Below are 15,995 nucleotides of genomic sequence, written 5' to 3'. Positions count from 1 at the left end.
GCGGCGGTAGACACAAAAAGCAGCATCTACTTTTTAGTCATTATTACTGTTGCTACGTTGTAGATAGGCCCAGTGCCAGGAAAGCAGTCGGTGAGTTCAGTAGGGCGGAGGAAGTGTCTAGACCATCTTGAAATATATCCAGATTATCCCACCGCTACTTTGTGGCATGCAACATTTCCCCCATTTCCAGGCAGAAAGCTCCCGATCCGCGTAGTAACTGCATTAGCCTCGTGCTCTTATCAACGGAGACACGTCTTGAGAACGAATTGCTTGTCTAAAGCCCCCTTTTTTTTTTTTTTGACAAAAGACGCGGTTCCTCCTGCCAAATCCTCCGTGCCGAGCGACTCGGGACTCTGTGCACACCCGCCACCCCGCTTTGGGCCAAAGAGCTCCTGCAGCTCTGGATGACCACGGAGAACTGTTAATCTTCCCAAGGTCGCAATCCCAGCCTCCTCGAGTCGCTCACTTTTATCAGCGCTGGCCCGTCTCTATTCTTCCGGTCGCATTCTCTCTGAGCTTTTGCAGTTCGTCCGCACACGCCATCTTCATATATACAGGATGGGCAGCTACACATTTCGATGGTACGTGATTCGTTGTCCATAAGGTTGGCACCGCGCAATTTAACCTTGGCCTGTTCCATTCCTCGACCTTACTATTCTTTCTCCCTTCGGTGTCCGCTGACGCGCATTTCTGGTGAACCCAGGCCGTACAACGCGAACGAGGTGTTTGTCACCGGAACTTTCGATGACTGGGGTAAAACCATCAAGCTCGATCGGAATGGGGACGTCTTTGAGAAGGATGTTCACTTTCCGGTAGAAAGCGACAAAGTCCATTTCAAGGTATGTCATGGACATTTGGCTTGTCACAGCCTCGCACATGACCTTCAACTGCTCTCTGAACCTGCTTTCTCGAGTCTCGGCTTGATACCGTTGACGTCATGGCATCTAGCGCAGTCGTTCCACCCCCCACATCATTACAAAACTATAAGACCCCCTCGTGAGATCGCTATCGTATCACTGACGTGTATACTCTTGCCCTTAGTTTGTCGTTGACGGCATTTGGACGACCGATAATCAATTACCTGAAGAAGACGACGGGAGTAGCAACGTCAACAACGTCCTCTATCCCGATCAGATCCGAAAAGATTCAATTGCAGCTTTACAAAACGGAACAGACATGGCTACGCTCTCTGGTGTAGCTCCTCACTCCACAACCGCCGCTCTCGCTGGCGACGTTCCCAAGGAGTCTAGCAAGACAGCTGCTCCCGGGTCTACGACCGCAGGGCTGGACAAGGATGTTCCCCTAGAGCAGAGGGCTGCTATTCCTGGGGGATTTCCTGCGGAGTCTCCGTACAGTGAATACTCTGTGAACCCAATACCCGCCTCTAGCGGCATCGGCAATCCGATCCATCTGAAACCCGGGGAGAAGGTTCCGGACCCTAGCACATTCAACTCAAATACTGTGCAATCCACTGCGCGAACAGATAAAGCCGCATACGACCAGCCTCCCAGCTCTACACAGCAGGATGGTGGTGCGTTCTCCGTTCCACCAGTGTTGAACACCACGATTCCCGAGTCCAGCCTACCAATGGGAGATGCAGCGAATCCTACATCTACCGACCCCGGTGTCACGATTCAATCTGCCGCGCCCGCATCAACCACCACCGGGTTGGCTGCTAGTGTTCCACTAGAGTCGCAGAAGAAGCAAGCCAGCAGCACCGCACCTGCGAACGATGTCCCTAAAGTTGTGAAAGACTCACTATCGAAGGCACATCAAGACCCCGAAGCGGCGGCAAACGAGGAGGCTTTAGAGGAAAAGAAGGCAGTTGAGCATGAACTCCAGCAAAAGATTCATGTTGATAACTCCCATGGCACGCCAGCGCCTTCTGACACTGCTGCTTTCATTGAAACTGCCCCAAAGCCCACTGTTGCGGATCCGGGATCCGCACAGTTATCACCACGAACGACCACGCCTACGGGGCCTTCTGGGGCCGGCGCCGCAAAGACCGAGGAGCCTAAGAAGGAGGCCACAAGGGAGAGCAAGACTCCTTCCAGCAATAACAACAACATTGCACAGATTCCTTCAGCTGGTTCGCCTGGAAAGGAAGAGAAGAAAAAGAAGCGATCAAGCATCTTTGCCAAATTGAAGGAGAAGTTCAAATGAGCGACGTTTGAGCGGATGATGTCTTATGATACCAGTTGCTGATTCGTCTGGATACCTTGTTATGCGCGTTCATACTTGATTATTGTCTTTGGATTATGAGGATACGCTAAGTTGGTAGTGGAAGTAATTGATGAGTATAATAATACTTTATATTATTGGGCATCCTGCCTATATTGGTATCGCATTGCTCACTTGCCCGTTCAACTTGACTGGATATGCCAGGACACTTGAATCATCAGTCAGTCATACAAAGCTGTCAGGTAGTACTAGTAGATTAGAGGAACTTACTCTTTCCCCTTCTTTGTAAAACAACACCCGCAGAATATCGACGCAGGGTAGCACACAACAGCCGCAACGACTGTGACGACGAATCCTACTCATGCCATGAGTTCTAGAGGTCGGCAAGAATGAAATATCTCCTCAGACCAAACATACCGAGCGTAGGGCCCACCACTTTGCACCGACAGGGATTCTGGTCCGTCCCACACTGGAAACAGACGGGGAAGAAGAAGGGGACGTCACACATCGCGGAGACCAGGTTTGAGTATTGACTAAGAGAGTGTCTTTTTGAACTTAGAGTATATCAGATAAAGAGATTATCATAGCTGTACTATCTCGAGTCTGGGGCTTTGGCACTAGGTAGATCATCTGGGGTTAATATTCGTTTCGTTAATCTCTTGTAGCACATCATGATGACGACAATGATGGATGGCCGCTGTGGGAAATGTGTTTATGTTGTTTCTGTATAAGCACCTGGATGTCGTTTCTGTAGGTTAAGCTCTGTGTATCTCAGGATTCCTCAAATAGTAGCTTGGATGTTTTCAACCGTGCATGGATATATTACTAGCTTCTATAGACTCTGCCACTGTGGCAAGCAGATGATACTTAGGTACCTCCAGTACTCGCATATGCAGCTGAATCAGAATCACTTACTACACCTCAGCTATAATTAAGTCGCGCAACCCTTTCCCATCAAATTAGATTATAGATTACTACCCACAGGTGACAGGGCGATGTATCAGCTCATCGAAGACCAGGCACCAGAATTCTTTGTCCGCCCGCGCCCCAGCCGAAGCCACAATCCGGATCTTCTCTTTCGCATCCACAATTTCTTTTATTCTTCTTCCCATATTTATTATCGGCAATTTGTTCTCTTCGAAAAGAGGATAAATAGAACGTGGTTCCTCTCCTGAATTTGATGTATACGCTACAACGTTTCGAGTGAGAACTCCGAGTTGTGTTAGATCATTGGTATGTAAAAGGATCGACGTCACCCGCAGTTGCTCAGCTCAGCCCTATCGAGATGATTAGGCGCCCAGTCTTTCTTCACGAACCCCTCTTGTCTCACTCTCATCACGAAGCAACAACGGACCAAACTAATCGTGATTCTTGGGTTTAGTACACAAATTCTGCCAAGCACACCAAGAATTATACATTAAACGAACAAAATGCCGAACCGCCTCATCCCCCTCGTGATCCTGATCGTCGTGGTCATTGTCATCGCCGTGGTGGGCTTCATCGCCTACAGCATCATTCAAGAAGTCTCGAACAAAACAAAGACCAAGATGGAGAAGCGCAATGTCATGTTTACAAAGGATGGGATGAAAGTTGGTGTGAGGGAGGTCAAGGAGGAAGAATATGTCGATCGGAGCCAGAGGTATACTTGGGATCTACCATGCTGTCCATTCCGATATGAGAAATGATTGGTGACTGACATATGTGGCAGTATCTTGGTGAACATGTGGAACCACACCTCGTTCCCCGCGTATAAGAGTCGACTTTGGGACATGACGGGTTCTGCTTCCGGGTCTGCGAGTGGGAATGGAGACGGACGGGTTGAGCAGAGGAAGGGGTGAGTGATACCTCCATTTCTATAGTTATCTCTTGGCTCGCGATATGGAGACTGATGGTGGGCAGGAACTCTCATTGACTATCGGGTCGTTGGAAGAACAAGCGAAGAAAGACTTGGCTTACAGTTGACGGGCTGTTGAGAGAGCCTTAGCTCAAATATGCATATACGTTTTCAGCTGCTTACATAGCAGTAACAATGCGATGAGACTATGAATACATTGGTTTCAAGTTACAAGCTACTTGGGTTTGCATGATATCTGCCCGGAGCTCCGAGCGTGCTCCTTCATGTACCGTGCCAGGAGCTTTGCAACTCGGATGCAATTCTTTCTTGACATTCGTCCAGATTTAGTATTGGGAAGACCATTTGTAGCTTGAGAACAACTGGTCAGCCGCCTTAGTGACCCATCTGGACAGGGGCTCCGCGAATCGTGGAACTAAAACAAGTATAGAACTGCTTATGGGCTAAGTTGAGTTGTATGAAACATCGTGCCTGAGCACAGGTAAACAAGACATCAGCCGATGAGATATCTGAGCTCTGCCCATCGGTGTAAGTATAGCAATGATGTCTCTCGGTCATTTTTCTGGAAGAGTAGGACATCATCATGGATGACTCAAGTAAAACCGGCGGCGACACACTGACACAGATTAAGCTCCAGAAACGCACTTGCAGCGACTGGTCAAGCTGCACACTGCGACAACTGTCATGTCTGACATAACAGTGGATCGAGAGCAGTCCTAGATTCCCCGGTTCTGCGATTGAACCCTTTAAATGTCACATATCTATGGGTTAGGAGGCACTGGAAGAGCGCTTTCTTTAGTGAAAAGGAGAATCCTAACTGTGGAATCATCCTTGCTCGGGAGATTGTCTACGTGGGCCTTGAAATTATCATATTCCTCCACAAGTTATGCTGTTTCGAATCATTCAATCGGCGCATTCGAGACTGGTCTTCTTCGAGTTACCTCGACAAGGTCGGCTGCAAGGATCCGCAATTTTGTTCTTCTCCGTACGTAGGTGGAGCTTTTCTAGCCAAGGAGGTCAAGCTTTCCAGGTCCTCCACAACTCCACGGGCCAGTGAGCAGCGAATCAGCCCTCCACGTGCCAAGAGCTGCCCCTCATGACCGCGAGATCGCCCAGCACGTTGGTGGTCAACCCCTCTCGATAGGCCCTTGCTGCACCGCGCCCTTGATAAGCCGGCTGCCTCCTAGAAGAAATGCTCCGACCACGAGGAGCTTTTCACGGCTGTCCTTCGCTTATTCTGGAAGCGGGTTCTCTCTTTTGAAATCCACGCCGTCTGGTAGGTGGGTTGCGACCTGATAAATAGAGCTTGTTTTTGGAGATGGAATGAGCGGAAGGTATTTAGAACCTTTGATGGCGTCGCTTTCTAGGATCTGATCGAGAACCCTTCACTTCATGTTTCTGTCACTGCTCAGCTTGACCGAGTCCGCCGAGATGTCTTTCTCTTCCCTCAAAGGTCTCCTGTCGCCGACTGCGGAGTACGATGTCGAAAAGGACTCGAGAGATATGTCGTCAAACGACGGTGACACTACAACGGGCGAAGCTAAGCCAAGTCGTGAAGTTAAGGCAACAAAGCTCATCGACGGACGAGTAATCTCAGACGCCATTATCGGTCTTTCAGATGGCATGACCGTTCCCTTTGCCCTCACGGCCGGACTTTCTGCACTAGGAGACACAAAAGTCGTTGTGTTTGGTGGTTTTGCCGAGCTCATAGCAGGCGCCATATCCATGGGCCTAGGCGGCTACTTGGGTGCAAAGAGCGAAGAGTAGCTCCTTCCCAGCTTAAAATAACGTGATATATGGACTAACAACAACCAGGGAATCCTACCATGCAACCCTCAAAGAAACTGAGAAACAAACAATCACCGATCCGGCCTCGGTGACTGAGACCATCCATGACATCTTCACCCCCTACGACCTGCCCCCTGCACTCGTCGCAGAACTCACTCACCACCTTTCCTCCTCGCCCAATCTCACTTCCTTCCTCATGAACTTCCACCACACGCTCCCCGAGCCGTCCGGCTCCCGAGCTCTGACATGCGCCCTAACTATTGCACTGGGGTACTTTATCGGCGGCTTTGTCCCGCTCCTCCCATACTTCTTCGTCGGAGAGAACGATGCATTCCTTGCATTGAAGTGGTCAATCGCTACAATGGCAGTTGCGTTGTTTATTTTCGGATACGGAAAGACATGCTTTGTGAGCGGGTGGAAGAGTAGTAGGAATATAAGAAAGGGGGTTGTTGGAGGCTTGCAGATGGTTCTTATAGGAGGGGTCGCAGCTGGAAGTGCAATGGGGCTGGTGAAAGGGTTTCAGGCGTTGGCAGATTCTTCCTGAACCAGTGGATTATGGAATAGATAGGAGGTATATATATCGTGATACTCATTCGGTCGGCGTTATTGTTGTATTCTCTGGAGTTTGGAGTGAAAATCGCATATGCATCTATGTTAGGTAATCTACTAGGCACCTCTCAACTGATAACAAGAGTCCTCATCAAATCTACACGCCTGCTCTTCTCAATCCAACGCCAATAAACTAACCTGAATAGACAAGCGGAGACACATTAACTCTCGAGTATTCAAGCCTCGAAACAATGTAAGATACACCAAGCCCCTTTCTTAATACAATCCCATACCAGGAACGAGTACGAGAAGGCAGCCGAGTTCCACCAGCATATACAATGCCAAGAACAATCAAGATCCGCAGTCCCATCCTTGACATGAACCGGCGTCGGCGACGAGGAGAGGCTCATTAAACTTCCATTGTGCTCTAGTTGCACACAGGGGGCATTCAGGGCTATGGGCGGGCGGGGCGGAGTATACGGTCGAGCCTATGAGTTTGCATGCTTTCGGTCTTGCGTGGGCAGTTGGTATGGAGATGATTGGGGATTTGTTGTTGCCTATGCCGGAAATTATGTTCAAGTCAAGACGTCAAGGCGTCCAGTCACTTGTGGGCGTCGAATATCCACGGAGATGGAGAGTCTACTGAGTCCGAGGAGTACTAGTCTTAGCAAGGGATGGGGCCACTGCACTGCCACTCCTGGCAGGCCGCATCGCCTCATTTACTTCCGTAAGGGGGTGACGTAGGGACTTTTAACATTTCGTAAGGAGTATACGGTAGCGTACCTTCCTGTTGGTAAGATGAATGCTGTTCGCGTTCAAAGATCTAATCGGTTGCGGCCGTTGGCTTCATTTCCCGGAAGTTTCAACCGCCAGGGGTCAAGCATACCGGCCTTGCTTGGATTCCCATGTTTTAAGTTGGACGTTCGAAGCATATTCAAAATGTGGGGGCGTGCAGGTGTCAGCCTTGTTTTGGCGCCGATGAGGAATGCGATTAGATCATCAAGTATGGACGAAGTAACTATGTAGTTTACAGGGGAAGGCGATTGCGAGGAAGTTCTGATGTTGGAGCACTGATATGTTCGACTGTAGGCGAGTTTGTCATTGCCCTGCTCAAGTGATTTGTCGCATTGAACCTCAAACTATCAAGAGGCGTGCCACAACTCAATTGGCTATTGTAATAGTTGCTAACCAGTTAACGAGTACCTGCTGCGACTAATGCTTGTGTCTCTCTGACTATGCAGGCCTTCTTCGGTTCGAGGCGGCAGGCGACATCCAGAATCAGTGGATAATCTACTGTAGAGATGCCAGCAGGGCTGAAAGCTCCACAATCTTGGGGTTACTCAGTCATGATGTATGTGATCAAATCACTTTGCGTACGCAAGGAATCAACAGCGCCATTCTGGGGATGGTGAGCTGAGACTGAATCATGCTGAAATCAAAGCGTCGAGATCAACTTTATGGCATTATTGAAGAGAGATGACACAAGCCTCACTCATTGCTGAGCCCTTGGGCGGTGTGCACCTATTATATAGCGCAATTGCAGTTGCGAACTTGCGAATAATCAATGTATGGAGGGGCTGAGATAACCGGGTTCGTACTACTGCCTAAGATTGCTCTTTACCATTTCGGTGCGGTGCACTGATGATGTGTATGCCTGAAATCTCACTGCATCGACTGCGTGGCCAAACGGAACCCAGAGCAAAGTAATAAATAATGCTGAGCAATTCGAGGCTTCTAACAACAGTGTATTACTCAGAGGAGGACCAGAGTAAGATACATACAAACTCCTCGCGTGCTGGTAATTTTGCGATGTCAGGAGGCTGTGAAAACGAAGCTTGGACAACTTTCTCCCATCCTTCTAATCAATCCTGAAACCGAAGTAAATTGCGCGCTGTTGTGCCGGCAACTGACGCGAAAACGAGTCAGAAACCCGCGATATCATGTGCAGTGTGGTCAGTTCTGCTTCGTGATTCTGAGTTCGTATGATAAGCCCAACTTTCCGCGAGTCCTCGTGTCCGCCAGTAGCCGACTGGGGTGGTGTGTTATACAACTATCTAACTGATCGGATGCATAAGTGATCTTCTTCGTCCAAGCGGCTTGCCGTGATCTTCAGACCTCAGCCCAGACTGAGAGCCTGAAGCGCGTACTGTATGGTATCGATTACGATACCATACTCAAGTATCAATGGTCTCGTGGCCCGACGAGGACCTTCGCTCCCCACTGCTCAAAGCATCAACGGGCATGATGCAGTATTGCCCTTTTCAGTGCAACTACTGATATCCGATATCTCCATGTGACGGTTTAGAGTTGGGGCGAATGCTCGGAGTTTAAAGGAGCTCGGACCTTTGGTGGTGAGATAGGTTGTTTGCTTCGGGTCTCCTGGCCGAGCGACTCTGATGTAAGTCCACGGTTCTCCATATTTGGTACTAGTACTCTTGTACCCTAGGTACAACCTGAACTCTAGAAAGTAATCCATGAGAGATGTTGGGCCAAGGTCGAAAAATGAGATGGCTGGGTAAGGCCTCCGTTTGATCAAGCTTCATCCTCTTCAGGCGTCAAGCTGAGAGCAAGATCTCCTTCGGAGAGCAGTGCTTCAGGGACCGCGGCTCTTGGCGGGAGGAGCTCGGCCGTCTCTTTGGCCCGTTTGCTGCTGACTGTACCGCCGATGTGGAATAAGCGAAATTGGTTTTGGAGATCCGTGGCTTCCAGTTGGCTACCCATGGAAATGAAGATGGGTTTTCTTATTCGTATCCTTTTGGCTTTGATCAATCTTCGATCATCCTGTGGTGAGCATCACATTTCATGCAACTCGGCGCTTGTGACCTCCGTCACCTCCGGCGCTTCCGCTGCATCCGCGAGATGATGATTGAGCATGAGAGTATAGGTAGACCGAGATAACGCTACCTGCAGGGACTCCCTGTCGAGTCTTCGGGACCTTGGCGTGTTCAGAGTGCAATACCCGTACGGAGTAGTAGTAGTCAAAGAGGACGCCAGGTGGAGGCATGGACTCGATCGTCTGGTTGAGAAAGGATTTTTTTCCTTTCTTTCAGGAACCCTCGGAACGTCCGAGCTCCGGCGCCGAGGTCAGAATCAAGAGCGCTAGTTCTAATATGGGAGTCAGTGTTTTCCATATGAAGACTAGCGGTTACAGTGGAAACAGGATCGAGACCAGTAATACCAATACAGTCGTACCCGTACCCGTCGCAGTCCGTGGCTCCCATCGCTTCTTCACCTGGCGCTTCTGCTCAGCTCCTGCAAAATCCTCATCTTTCTTCTCGTCGACCTTTTTCTTTTCTTCTCCTCACTGTGCTCTTCTTCCTTGCCCTCCGCCAGCACTCTTTCTTCGGCCTCATCTCCGGCTCCGTGGCCACCTGCGCCCCTCGCGACCTCCTCGTTCCAGGCTTCTGTTGCAGCTGCTCGCCCTTGCTCTCCACCTTGCGTCAGAGAATCCCCTGCAACGTGACGGCTTCAACATCCTCGTTTGGCCGCTGGAGACCGGAGCTCACGCTTCCTTTAGCCCTCTTCGAATCCGTCTTAAGGTTTCGCCTCCTGGGCGCCTGTTGGGTTGAGTTTGCGAGCAATCGAATTGTTTGCATCGCGGCATCATCGACTTTTGACGCCGAGACCCCTTTTCCGCCGTCTCCGCGTTGGACTTCGAATTCAGTCCGTTCACCTACTTCCCTCCGTACCTGTCGATTCTTCGCACCTTTGAAACAAAGAAGCACACAACGAAGTAGCTGCTCTGGAGGATACGTCTGAGTTTTCCGCCCCCCGAGGCTTGCCGCAAAGATGAATAGCACACTTCCTACGTGGAAGGACCGCACGCAAAACCAGTTTGGGAAGCTTCAGATCCAGGTCCCATGGCGGTCCATCCAACTGCTCGTTCCGCATCGCATGCGGCGGAAAATCAGATCAAAATTGCGCAGTAGAGTTTCTCCCACTTCGTCGATATCCTCTCTCCAGACATCGTTATCGCCCGCAGATACACTCCGATCGTTACAAAGCCACCGCTGGACTGTCTACGACTTCCAGTATTTGCTCCTCTTGATTGTCGGCATCTTCTCCCTAACTATCATCGAATCGCCCGGACCGCTAGCCAAGACCGCCATCTTTACTGCGCTTTTGATCTCTCTCCTCCTACCTATGACCCGCCAGTTCTTCCTCCCGTTTCTGCCAATCGCTGGGTGGCTGCTCTTTTTCTACGCTTGCCAGTACGCTCACTCCAAATTTTGCATGATCCGCCAAGTGTTATTTACTGACAGACTCGCAGGTTCATTCCAAGTGACTGGCGCCCTGCGATTTGGGTCCGTGTACTGCCGGCATTGGAGAATATTCTTTATGGCGCCAATATCAGCAATATCCTGTCTGCTCACCAGAATGTTGTGCTCGACCTTCTGGCTTGGCTTCCTTACGGCATTTGCCATTACGGTGCTCCTTTTGTCGTCTCGTTGGTCATGTTCATTTTCGGTCCACCCGGTGTCGTTCCCCTTTTCGCACGGACATTCGGCTACATCAGTATGGCGGCCGTTGCCATTCAGCTGTTCTTCCCCTGCTCCCCTCCGTGGTATGAGAATCGCTATGGGTTGGCTCCGGCGGACTATTCGATCCATGGTGACCCTGCAGGCCTCGCTCGCATCGATAAACTATTTGGCGTCGACCTGTACACCTCCGGTTTTCATCAATCGCCCGTTGTGTTCGGCGCCTTCCCATCGTTGCATGCTGCTGATTCAACCTTGGCCGCCCTTTTCATGAGCCATGTCTTTCCGCGCTTGAAGCCCGTCTTCGTCACTTACACCCTGTGGATGTGGTGGGCAACCATGTACCTCTCGCACCACTACGCAGTCGACTTGGTCGCTGGTGGTCTTCTAGCTGCTATAACCTTCTACTTTGCCAAGACTCGCTTCCTCCCACGCGTCCAACTCGACAAGACTTTCCGTTGGGATTACGACTACGTGGAGTTCGGCGAGTCTGCACTTGAGTATGGCTATGGCCTAGCTAGCTACGATGGAGACTTCAACCTGGACAGCGACGAATGGACTGTCGGATCTTCATCCTCTGTCTCTTCAGGGTCCCTAAGCCCTGTCGACGACCATTACTCGTGGGAGACCGAGGCGCTTACTTCTCCTCAACCTGACATCGAGTCGGGCAGGCATGCACTCAGCCCGTAAACCTCCAGCTTAACAACCTCTGCATATAGCGACCCACTTCTCTTCACTGCATTTATTCATGAAACGGCGTTAAAATCTTTCACGACATTCTGGCTTTATCGCATCGAGCAGATTTCGACACCTACATTTTTATAATACCTTGTTCTGGCAGTATCCCGGTCTCATCCAGTCCAACCTTAATGTCCTCGGTTTGGACTTGCCGGGATACTGCCTCCTCTTCCGCCACGTTATTCTTCACTGTATATGGATTGCATTGCGAATCCGGGTTGGGCTCGACCATGGCGTGGGTTATTGCCCACTGCGAGTTCCCATTGCTCCGGCATAATACTAATACTGAAGCGCTTAATGGGACCTAATAGGACTAGACAACAACTTCGGTGTTTAGTCCTCTTCGATCTTCTGATGCCCCCGTTGGAGACATTCGCTCGTACAAATCGCGTCCACGACCTAGGACACACCACTTCGATTCTCACCCTTTGCCATTCGCTATTACTTTTCACCTAGTCGAACTCCGCCTTATTCTTCGTTTCGACTATGATAAATACTATTTTTACATTCGTGTCAATCGCTAACAGTCTTGGCGCTCGGGAATGGAAGCATTTATATGGGGATAAAAGGGAACGGGGCGCCTTTTTGTTGCACTTCACTCGCTGTGCATAGATGGCTTTTTTATAAGTGCTTTACGACCTTTGCATCGGTATATAGAAAGGGTTTTGGGGATGGACCTTTCTTCCTCGCGAGGTTATTCAATCGCTCATCCAAACACGGACGAATTACCCGGGGGTTTGTCACAAAACACGAGGCTTCGCTTTCTAGCATCTATCGGACAGGGTGCACAGTCTGTTGGTGGAAATCGGTATATCGCTCGAGCACGAACACAGGAGTTTCACTGAAAGGTGTATGCGCCTGCCTTTATACCGAGAGGCTGACGACGACTTTGAAGCTATGCTACTGGACTCATCACATGGAACCTTAATACACACGCTTCCTCACTTCCTAAGATACCACCACGCTTCCTTGGATAGTGTGTGATGAGATGAGTTATCCATAGCATTATTATTACTTCTAATCCGGTAGTGTTATGATTCATGAAGGAAACTTGTATATTATTTGATCACTTTGTCTATATGTCCTGCTTTGCTGTAATAAAAGACTCGTTCAGAGCACGCTTTCTCAGCCGAACCTAACGATTGGAAGCCATTAAGCTGACATTGCCTCCCAATCAACCGTCTCGAAGTTGAGTACTGTATGGAGAGAAACTCGTCTAACGGTGTGGGGATACTTCAACGGACCGCTGAAACTTGTGCGTCTACAGTATTGATAGCTTGATGTATACATTGTGTAATTGATACTCTTTAATCTTCATACACCTTGACCCGCTCAGCGTATTCCTTGATTCTTGAGACAAATGTATCCTCAATCTCATCACCTCGCCCACCAGCAACTCGAAGAATCAGTTCATTCAGAGAGGACCGCCCTAGAATATCGACGTGGTCGCCTTTTCCATACTTGTTAGCATAAGGATAATTAGTTGATGGAAAAGGGTAGGACCCAACGTACCTGTATTCGGACCACCTCTAGGTGAGAACCGATCGGGCTCATGCGGCATCTCGAAGACCTTGATCTTGATCCCGGACGGGTTATACCGCTTGATGTGCCAGCCCTTGGCGCACATGTACCCCGTGCTGAGGAGGTTAACGGTGCCGTCTCCCTCACCCATGATGACACCGCGGTCGGTGCCGTCATCGCTGGATACGGTTGTGTCGATGCTGACGTTGAGTTTGACGAGGGGGTCGCGTTCCTCCTGGTAGAAGTAGCTTCTCTCCGTGGGCTTGCCCACGCCGTAGAAGCAATATAGCTTCATGTCTGGTGCGCGGGGCAGGCGCGCTTCTAGCGGGTTGAGCCATGTCCGCGGGTCGTTTTCGTTGGCTTCGACGTCGGCGGTTGTATGGGCGACGCCGTGTGAGTAGCTGCTCAAGATGAGATCGCGGTACCAGGGCTCGCTTTGGTTGAGGAGGTACTGCAGGCTTTCTGGCACGGTTAGGTTCTTCTGCGTCAGGCTTGAGTTGCTCTCGCGGAAGTTGAGCAGGTTGCCATATGTCGTTTGTTGGCCCGGTTGGTCGTCTGGCGCCCAGGTTGAATTCCCCCAGACTTCCTCTCCACCCTTGGGGAGCATGCTAGAAATTCCTGGCATCGCCCTGAATATCTCCGCGCGCTCCTCCCTGGACAGGAACTTTTCGAGCCCATACACAGCGAACGCATTCAGCTGTGCTGTATCTCGCATTTCGCCGGAAAGCACGGCCGTGAGACCCTTGACGGCACCGAGCATGCATCCGCTGATGTTGATCCATGAGGCAATATGTCGATTGACCCAGTCAGGCCCGCCACCGCCATATGCCGGATTCTCAACCCACTTGAAGAAGAAAAGAACCACCTGTGACCCCATACTATGGGAAGCTAGAGTCACCTTCTCACCGCGCACGAGAACAGCCGTCTCAATATATGACTTGAGTCGGCTAAAGTACTGGTCACGGGTTTCCAGGTTCAAGTACGATAACCGCCAATCATAGGCTGCCGTAAATGCATTGGTCGGGTCGTATCCAATCGTCGCGAGGTTTTCCAGAATCTTGTTCCAAATCCAGTAACCTGTGATGAAGAAGTCCGTAGCGTCGAACCCTTGGGCAGCACGCAGCTTGATTCCCGGCGGATCCAACCCAGTGTCCTTATCCAGCATAATATGGTTCTTCCATTCTGCTTTGTCAAGCACCAGTGCGCGCATCATGCTCCAACTGCCCCAAAGCCGGCGACGGAAGTACATCCGCGACGAAGGACCAGTGCCCCAGCTTTCTAGACCTGTAGATATGACACCGGGAATCATAACGATGGGATGCTTCGCCTCGACTCCTTGCGATTGAAGATGTAAGCCGACAGAGAATGCGTCATAACTGACGGCTTCGCGCTCATGTTGCTGTCATTTATAAATTATTACCATCATCCCTAGGGTTGCTGAACAAGTCCACAAACCGAAAATTCTCTCGCATCCCGCATTATGCTCTGTGGAATAGCATCCATCAAAGATTCCAGATTTAGATCCATTAAGGATTCCAGGCTAATCACATCTTGCTGCTGGGCGAAGAACACAGCGAAGAAGATCCCGAAGATCCCGCCCAGCAGGAAGATGAGGCCATTGCGCCGTTTGCTCTTGGGCTTTGTGATAAATGACTGTTTCCTAGAAGGCTCTGGCTTCACAGCTGCTGGGGGGGTTGCACTTTTGGGCGGCAAGTCCGCAAGAGTGGTGGTTTGACCATCGTCGGGGTGGTCGTTCTCTTTGGCGTTACGGCGACGGTGCATAAGGATGGGGATGTCGCAGCGATCGCTGCAGTGGTCGACTCCGGCTCACGAAACAGGTCGCTTAAGAGCAATGGAAAAAGCAAGCAAGAAATGTAGGACTAAGCGATATAAAAAAAACTCGAGAAGAACAACGAGGAGCAATCACGAAGATAAGTTCAAAGACACAATCACATGTAAGCCAGCCCGCGGCGGAGCTTGAAGAATCAAGTTTCGGAGCTCCTCAAGCTCTCTTTTTCTTTTCTCAACTTCCAGCGTTCAACTCCACACACTCTTTGGGCCTCTTCCCATTTTTGCCCAGAAGATCCCTTGAGGCTCTACCCATGCGCCTACCATGGCCGAGAACAACTCCTCATCCCTCGACTACGCTCGCTACACCCCCGCCCACGAGGACCGCTACGTCCACTCCATGCGCCAGCTGATCTCCAAAGACCTCTCGGAACCCTACAGCATCTATGTCTACCGCTACTTCCTCTACCAATGGGGAGACCTCTGCTTCATGGCTTTCGACAACCGCTCCCAAATCCCGGACCCGGACTCTGCGCCCCCTATGGTCGGTGTCGTTGTTTCCAAGCTCGAGCCGCATCGCGGTGGTCCGTTGCGCGGGTACATTGCCATGCTGGCTGTGAGCGAGGAATACCGGGGGAAAGGGATTGCGACAAAGCTGGTTCGAATGGCAATTGATGCGATGGTGGAGCGAGGTGCTGATGAGGTATGTTTTCCCCTACTGTACTACCTTGACTTGCAGAAAGAGAACGCTCGCTGATCGATGGCTGGGTCTGTCCTACTAGATTGCCCTCGAAACAGAAATCACGAACACGGCCGCTATAAAGCTCTACGAGCGGTTAGGATTTCTGCGGAGTAAACGGCTACATCGATATTATCTGAATGGGAACTCGGCATACCGACTCGTGCTCTATTTGAGTGAGGGCGTGGGTTCTATCAGATCTCTAGACCCGTACGGTCCTCCACCTGAACATATTCCTGCCACCCATTCCCATCCTCATCCTCCGCCCCCACTTCCGGTGCTACATGAGAATGGCGGATGAGTGCGTTGTTCCAATGCGTTACGACTTTTTATGATTATGACCGTGTCAAAGATAGAGGTA

At 50.5% G+C, this 15,995-nt stretch overlaps 7 protein-coding genes across 7 annotated transcripts; 5 read left to right on the top strand and 2 right to left on the bottom strand.

The window, feature by feature from the left end:
* Positions 1-558: 558 nt before the first annotated feature.
* On the top strand, positions 559-2,163 carry BJX68DRAFT_261302 (carbohydrate-binding module family 48 protein; the record flags this gene model as incomplete). The annotated part of the gene is made up of 3 exons (XM_071044128.1): positions 559-581; positions 704-839; positions 1,042-2,163. 3 exons carry the CDS (start codon positions 559-561, stop codon positions 2,161-2,163), a joined length of 1,281 nt encoding a protein of 426 aa, XP_070905041.1.
* A 155-nt stretch (positions 2,164-2,318) lies between these two features.
* On the bottom strand, positions 2,319-3,056 carry BJX68DRAFT_224965 (uncharacterized protein). The gene is made up of 3 exons (XM_071038324.1): positions 2,599-3,056; positions 2,452-2,536; positions 2,319-2,389 (listed from the first exon to the last, which is right to left on the bottom strand). The coding sequence occupies exons 1-3, from the start codon at positions 2,687-2,689 to the stop codon at positions 2,332-2,334; spliced, it is 234 nt and encodes a 77-aa protein (XP_070905040.1). The 5' UTR covers positions 2,690-3,056; the 3' UTR covers positions 2,319-2,331.
* A 60-nt stretch (positions 3,057-3,116) lies between these two features.
* Positions 3,117-4,621, top strand: BJX68DRAFT_224960 (uncharacterized protein). The gene is made up of 3 exons (XM_071038323.1): positions 3,117-3,414; positions 3,563-3,820; positions 3,890-4,621. Exons 2-3 carry the CDS (start codon positions 3,612-3,614, stop codon positions 4,017-4,019), a joined length of 339 nt encoding a protein of 112 aa, XP_070905039.1. The 5' UTR covers positions 3,117-3,414; positions 3,563-3,611; the 3' UTR covers positions 4,020-4,621.
* Positions 4,622-4,998: 377 nt separating this feature from the next.
* On the top strand, positions 4,999-6,976 carry BJX68DRAFT_224956 (VIT1/CCC1 transporter family protein). Its single transcript, XM_071038322.1, has 2 exons — positions 4,999-5,796; positions 5,849-6,976. The coding sequence occupies exons 1-2, from the start codon at positions 5,426-5,428 to the stop codon at positions 6,363-6,365; spliced, it is 888 nt and encodes a 295-aa protein (XP_070905038.1). The 5' UTR covers positions 4,999-5,425; the 3' UTR covers positions 6,366-6,976.
* Positions 6,977-10,049: 3,073 nt separating this feature from the next.
* BJX68DRAFT_83127 (phosphatase PAP2 family protein) lies at positions 10,050-11,660 on the top strand. Its single transcript, XM_071049840.1, has 2 exons — positions 10,050-10,581; positions 10,641-11,660. The coding sequence occupies exons 1-2, from the start codon at positions 10,160-10,162 to the stop codon at positions 11,536-11,538; spliced, it is 1,320 nt and encodes a 439-aa protein (XP_070905037.1). The 5' UTR covers positions 10,050-10,159; the 3' UTR covers positions 11,539-11,660.
* Positions 11,661-12,467: 807 nt separating this feature from the next.
* On the bottom strand, positions 12,468-15,087 carry BJX68DRAFT_83121 (phospholipid:diacylglycerol acyltransferase). Its single transcript, XM_071049839.1, has 3 exons — positions 14,563-15,087; positions 13,099-14,506; positions 12,468-13,036 (listed from the first exon to the last, which is right to left on the bottom strand). Exons 1-3 carry the CDS (start codon positions 14,887-14,889, stop codon positions 12,894-12,896), a joined length of 1,878 nt encoding a protein of 625 aa, XP_070905036.1. The 5' UTR covers positions 14,890-15,087; the 3' UTR covers positions 12,468-12,893.
* Positions 15,088-15,220: 133 nt separating this feature from the next.
* BJX68DRAFT_261297 (peptide alpha-N-acetyltransferase MAK3) lies at positions 15,221-15,935 on the top strand (the record flags this gene model as incomplete). Its single annotated transcript, XM_071044127.1, has 2 exons — positions 15,221-15,598; positions 15,678-15,935. The coding sequence occupies 2 exons, from the start codon at positions 15,221-15,223 to the stop codon at positions 15,933-15,935; spliced, it is 636 nt and encodes a 211-aa protein (XP_070905035.1).
* Between the last annotated feature and the right edge of the window lie 60 nt (positions 15,936-15,995).

The sequence above is a fragment of the Aspergillus pseudodeflectus genome (assembly GCF_044049435.1).
Source record: "Aspergillus pseudodeflectus strain CBS 756.74 chromosome Unknown BJX68scaffold_2, whole genome shotgun sequence".
NCBI classification, from domain to species: domain Eukaryota; kingdom Fungi; phylum Ascomycota; class Eurotiomycetes; order Eurotiales; family Aspergillaceae; genus Aspergillus; species Aspergillus pseudodeflectus.
Note: the sequence above shows the minus strand (reverse complement) of the source record. Positions and strands in the feature narration are given on the sequence as shown.